General features: G+C 30.1%; 1 protein-coding gene across 3 annotated transcripts; it reads left to right on the top strand.

The window, feature by feature from the left end:
* Positions 1–2,484: 2,484 nt before the first annotated feature.
* LOC127253997 (cytochrome P450 734A1-like) lies at positions 2,485–6,623 on the top strand. Of its 3 annotated transcripts, none has more exons than XM_051278831.1 (5): positions 2,485–2,875; positions 2,956–3,193; positions 4,822–5,099; positions 5,195–5,591; positions 6,078–6,623. In XM_051278831.1, exons 1-5 carry the CDS (start codon positions 2,595–2,597, stop codon positions 6,501–6,503), a joined length of 1,620 nt encoding a protein of 539 aa, XP_051134788.1. In that variant the 5' UTR covers positions 2,485–2,594; the 3' UTR covers positions 6,504–6,623. The 3 variants fall into 3 exon arrangements, with proteins under 3 accessions (XP_051134788.1, XP_051134789.1, XP_051134790.1); XM_051278832.1 differs by having other exon boundaries at positions 2,487–2,871; positions 2,964–3,193; XM_051278833.1 differs by having other exon boundaries at positions 2,762–2,875; positions 2,964–3,193.
* Positions 6,624–6,843: the final 220 nt, after the last annotated feature.

Below are 6,843 nucleotides of genomic sequence, written 5' to 3'. Positions count from 1 at the left end.
ATTCGTGTTTGTCTCTTCTTAATTTCCTGGAATTTCCGCAAAAAATGTGCACACACATTATCTCTCTATATGTGTATATATATATATATATATGTTGTTGGAAGTGGAAGACATAGGGCATTAGCATAAGGGCATGTTTGGGGGGTGGTGTAGAGTGAGAAACTAGAAAGTGAAAGAGAATGGCCACCTCCCCCATGATGTTTTGGAGTATTAAGACAAGATAAATGCAAGTGCCCTAACATGGGGAACCCATTGTTTGGGACAACCAAGGCATCATCAATATCATATCATTAATAATAATCATAAAAAAAAGGATTTATATATATAATTATACTTTATTAATTATTCTAATTAAAATTCTACTACTAAGCTAAACCCTTAATTTGTTCCCATGTGCCTCCATTGAAGTGTATCCTTCCAAAACACACACTTACACATGTTCATATATATATGCCAATAGATGATTGAATTGGACAGGACAACACATTCATCAATTAATTAAAATATAATGTTTGTTTTTTGTAATATAAACCTAACCCTCTTTTATTTGAATTAAACTATGAATGGCCTCAACAAATTGGTGTATGGAAATTGGAGAAGACATTCCCATACTAATAAAACAAAATTTCAATTTGATTCAACATTATTTTCATTTATTACAAAGTCTTAAGTTCGTTTCGTCGGAATGGGAACGAGATCGTATGTTGTCAACATTTGAATATTTGAATTAGGGCTATTGTGTGGAAAAAAATACGACAAAAATTCATTGATCTTGACCTCCCTTTTGTTGCGACGGTTGTTTCCCATTTATAGAATTCATCTTACTCTTATTATCCATACGATATTTTTTTTTTTAAAAAAAAGATAATAGATAATGAATGTCATAATTTTAAATAAAAATTAAAAGATTGAAACTAAAAAAAATGAGAGAGAAAAAAAAAAAAAAAAAGAATGAACAAACCCTAAATTATTGAAAATGATCATTTGGTAATTTTTAAGTAAATAACAACAACAACAACAATAAAGACAATCCCATTGATCATATCTTTTTCCTCTTTTTTTTTTGTTTTTTAATATATATTTTTTTTATAATAAATATAACCATATGTTAATATCAATATATTGATTATTATTATTTTATATAATAGTAATTCACTAAAATATAGTATATTTTTTAGTTGTTAATTGAACTGTTGAACCACATGTTATTTATGAGGTTGGAATTTATTATTACAGAAATGCAAGGAATGTTAACTTATTATATATATTTTTTACAAAAAAAAAAAATAAAATAAAAAAACTTATTATTTTATTGAATTAGTTTATAGTGTATATGTATTAATATATATGTATATTCCAAATAATTACCTCAAATTATGCAAGTACAAAAAGGTCTAATTTAACTAAAGTCAAACCTCCATGTGCCAAGGCCAACTATTATTTCACACAATCATTCATTACATTACAAGATATATACATAAAAAAGATTATACAATATATATTTTTTAAAAAATTTTTATTTATTATTTATATTTTTGCTTGTTCTTCAAGATTATATGAGCAATCCACTGCAAAATAATTGGGCATGCCTCCAAATTGCACATTATTCTATAGTATTTTCTATTCTACAATTAATATTATGCAATTTTATTTTTATTTTATTTTATTTTTAAAATGAACCTAATTTGTCAATTTGTCATGATGTAAATATAAGTGTGAGAGTTGAAATTGTGGGATGATGACACTATTATTGCCTTTTCATCGAGGCAAAAATAAAAAATAACATTTTTGAAGAAATAAATTAAAAAGGTGAGAAGATGCCTACAAAGGTTGTATATACTTTTTTTATATATATATCGACATCATTTTCCATATTTAGTTATTAACCCAAATATAAAATATAAAATACAAATTAAAAATACAAGTAAATATGCCCTTAACTATATTTAATTGATGTTTATATATATATATATATAATCCATATAATTTTGTATAGAAATATATTATTTATTAGCACAAATGATCACATTCAACAACCCAATTTTGTTCTCTTTGCACTCTTATAGTTTTGAAAAACACATGTATCTTTTATATACACTATCTTAAAATTGATAAATAAAATAAAATTAGGGTAAAAAAATCATTTCAAACAATCTAATTTTTTTTTTTTAAATCTTTTATTTTTCTCTAACTATATAATTATCATATATATATATATATAATTTTTAAAAAATATTACTCATAAAATATCACATTTAAATTATTATTTTTAAAAATTATAATAAAAACAAAGTCCTAATAACATACACATCCGAAAGTAAACACCCTGGAAGAAGGGTTAATTAATCCGTGAGGGAACTCCAAAAGGGCAATCTTGTCATTACAACCACCCCACCCCACCCCACCCCCCACGCCACCCCATACACACATTTTCTCAAATCCCCCAAACCATTGACCTCAAATTCCTCTCTCTCTCTCCTACAATATATATACATATATATATATATTATATATTATATATGCAGCTAGGTAGCTAGCACACCCACAGCCCCTCCAATCCTGAAGAAAGAACTCAACGAAGAAGAAGAAGAAGCATGGAGGAGCACTGGTCCTGGGCAGTGGCCGCGGCGGCGGCGGCGGCGGTGTGGTGGTACACCGCCGTGAGGGTGTGGTGGGCGCCGAGAAGGATCCGCAACCACTATTTAAAGCAAGGGATTCGAGGCCCCAAGTATCGACTCTTTTTGGGGAATTTGAGAGACCTCGCTGCCCTAACCAATTCCAACAACAATAATAATAATAATACTAATAATTTCTCCCATAATATCCTCCCCAGAGTCCTCTTCTTCTACCACCATTGGAAGAAGCTCTACGGTAGGTAATGGAAGAAGCTATACATATATATATATATATGGATTATGATTAATGAATGAGTTTTGGCTGAAGAAATTGAATTAGTGGTGCAGGTTCGATGGTGGTGATATGGTTCGGAGCGACGGCGAGGGTGACGGTGAGCGATCCGGCGATGATTGTGGAGATATTGGGGGGGAAGTCGTCGGAGGTGTTCGAGAAATGTGAGTCGCCGCCATTGGTAAGGGAGATTGAAGGAGATGGTCTGCTCAATCTCCCCGCTGCTCATAAATGGGCTCTTCATAGAAGGATCATTCAGCCTATTTTTCACCTAGAAAATCTCAAGGTACTCTATCATCTATTATTATTATTATTATTATTTTCAAAGTTTTAATTTTTAATTTAAATAGTAGATTTTACTTAATATTTTGTAATAAAAATGATATTTTTTTTAAAGAAAGAAATTATAGATATTATTCTTTTACTCTAGCAGAGAAAGTAAATGAATTTGAAGGACAAATGAAGAAAGTGTATAGTAAATATAAAAATAAAAAATTATATATTTTATTTTATTTTAAAAAGTATTACATTCAAACTATTGTTCAATTTAAAGTTAAAATAATTTTTAGAAAAACTCTATTTTAGCATTAATTTATAATTTTGGTTCCATATTATTATTATCTCGGTACCAAATGAAAAGTTTACAGTATTAGTTAGTGAAAGAACTTTATGTTTGATGTATAAAGTAACTGTATGAGTAATGCTATATTTATAATTTAAATAAAAATAAAGAATATTTTGATATTAATATACAAATATTTCTTTTAAATTATGAAAGTTATATTTTGAATTGAGATAAATAAAAATGATAAAAACGGTACGAGTTTAGAAGTGAAAGGGGCCTGAAGTGAAATTTATTTTTATTTTTTATTTGATGAACTGATTTAGAGTTTTATTGGAGTTTGTAATTTTCCCATGTATTTTTTGATGTAAAAACAAATGTTCTCTTTTAAGATTTGACAAAATTTTCTACTATATTATCATCAACAGAGTTTATAATTTAATAAATTTAATTTTTATATTTAAATTATTATTAGTTTATCCGTGAATAATTGAGTTGAATTTTTGTGTAATATATAAATTGTAAAAATAATTATTTTAAAGACAACTTAGAGATATCTACATACATCTCAAGACAACATATCATCTCTCCATGTGCTCTCTCTCTCTCTCTCTCTCTCTCTCTCTCTCTCTCTCTCTCTCTCATTCAATTTTACGTATTTACTAATTTAAGAAAAAAAAATAAATACTTTTAAAATTGTAATGTTTGCTTAGAGGAAATCAATTTAATATTAACAGTCTATGTACTAATTATGCTATTATTCATTTTTTTTATTTTTTTTATGACGTGATAATCCGTAACCACTATCCGAAAATGCATACCGGGTAAACCTCCGGCCGAACCTAATCAATTTTTTGTTGAGTACGAATAGTGCCACTTTAGCAAAACTAACAATGACTGCAGATAGTGTGTGAATAATATATATAATAAAATTTAAATTATTTTAAAATAATAATTCATCACTAATTAGTTTTGGAGAAAATAGAATTCATTTCTATTCATATTTATAATTTAAATAAAAATGAGAAATTTTAAATTAAATGATCACAAGAACTGTCACATTTAAATTCCAAGGAATGAATGCGCGTGTGAAGACTATGCTGTCATTTACTACTAAATTATTAATTTTATGTACAATACAAATATTATTTGATGTAACATTAAAATAAGAATGTCATCAATTTTTATTTAGAGTCTGTTTTATATTCGAATTTGATTTTGATCTTATACTATTTTTTTTTTCTTTCAACATTATTAAATTAAATATTTCATTTTTTTTTGTTAATATATTAAAAAATATTTTCAATTCCAGAATTTTGATCCCAAATTCTCTTTCTATGTTATATATATAGTTGATGACTCCAATGATGGCAAAAAGCATGGAAGAAGCTGTAATGAAATGGAGCCAAGGAATGTCGAATTCCGCCGCCACCTCCGGCGGCGGCGGCGGCGGCGGAAAGGTTGAAATTGAAGTCTCCGAGTGGTTCCAACACTTGTCCGAAGACGCCATCATCCGAGCCGTTTTCGGAAGCCGCAGCTACGAAGCCGGCCGAGCCATTTTTAAGCTGCAGTCTCAGCAGATGGCGCAAGCCGCCGAAGCTTACCAGACTATCTTCATCCCCGGCTACAGGTAGATATATATATATCATATATGTGTATATATAAATTCTCAATATTTATATATTATATATATTGGAGTATTAATTAATTATTTTAATTGATCAGATTCTTACCGACGAAGAAGAACAGAATTTCGTGGAAATTAGAGAAACAGGTTCGAAAGTCATTGCTGGAGGTGATCGATCAACGGATGAGAAGTCAGGAGCCGTCCGATCCGTCGTCTCCTTCAGATTTGTTGGAAGTGATGATCAAGGCGAGTCTTCAATACACTTCCGGCGCCGGCGAATCGTGGCCGTCGATCACTATAACAGCAAACGACGTCGTAGAGGAGTGCAAGACGTTATTGTTCGCCGGGAAGCAAACGACCTCGAACATGCTGACGTGGACGACGGTGCTGCTCGCCATGCATCCCACGTGGCAAGAGCAGGCACGTGAGGAGGTCCTCCGAGTGTGCGGCGCACGTGACACCCCTACCAAAGATGATCTCGCCAAGCTCAAAACGGTATTTGCCGATTTCAAAATATTTTTTCAAAATTTTTAAATTACAATTTTATACTCCCTCATCTCATGTCTGGTCACGATACACACAACTATTTAGAATAAATATAATTAGTAGATAATTAAAAATATATTAGTAAAAATAATTATTTTATAATATAAATAATTATAAATTAAGATTAAAAAAATTAATTAGTTTAAAAAATTTTAAATTAAAAAATTTAAAATGAGATTAAAATGTATAATTTTTTTTAAAAAAGAAAAACTACAAAATTTTAAATCATTTTTTGAAAAATGATTACACACTTTAATCTTATTTTAAAAAATTTAATTTATAATTATTTTTACTTTAATTACAGTAATAAGTTATATTAGTCTTAATTTATAATTATTTATTATATAATAATTACTTTCACTAATATATTTTTAATTATTTATTAATTATATCCCTTCTAATTAATCAATTTATTTATTTATTTATTTTGCGCAGTTGGAAATGATTCTGAAGGAGTCACTGCGATTATATCCGCCGGCTGTGGCGTTGATCCGACGGGCGAGAGAGAATGTGAAGGTGGGTGGGGTCCACATTCTGGGTGGGACCGAGGTGCTAATTCCAATCCTGGCCGTCCATCACGATCCGGGTCTATGGTGCCACGACGCACACGAATTTAACCCGGCTAGATTTGCCAAAGGCGTGGCGCGCGCCGCCAGCCACCCTATGGCTTTCATGCCGTTCGGGATCGGCTCGCGCCGCTGCGTCGGACAAAATCTGGCCGTTCTTCAAGCCAAACTAGCGGTGGCGATGATCCTCCAGCGGTTCTCTTTTGAGCTCGCGCCGACTTACAAGCACGCGCCGGCCCTGCAGTTGATGTTGCACCCGCAATACGGCGCGCCGGTTGTGTTTAGGAAACTGTAGTATTGTTTGTAAAGGAATTTGAATATATATATATATGTTTGTCTGTATATTTCTTTTTTATTTTATTTTATTTTATTTGTGTGTGTCTATTTATTCATTTAAAGGTTTTAGGATTTTGGCTTGGGTTTTTTTTTTTTTTTTTTTTAAATGATAGGATTTTGTATCCAACTATGTTGTATATTCTTGATTTTGGGTCTTTATTAAAAACATGATTATTCTCATATATATATATATATATATATAAATTCTAGATTATTTACATAATTTATTGATCAATATCTATTTTCAATATCAAATATCTATGCCAACCATTTAATAACTACCTTAAAATATTTTTAAA

The sequence above is a fragment of the Andrographis paniculata genome, unplaced genomic scaffold (genome assembly GCF_009805555.1).
Source record: "Andrographis paniculata isolate CXL003 unplaced genomic scaffold, ASM980555v1 Contig52END, whole genome shotgun sequence".
Lineage (NCBI taxonomy): Eukaryota > Viridiplantae > Streptophyta > Magnoliopsida > Lamiales > Acanthaceae > Andrographis > Andrographis paniculata.
This window is presented reverse-complemented; position numbering and strand designations above follow the sequence as displayed.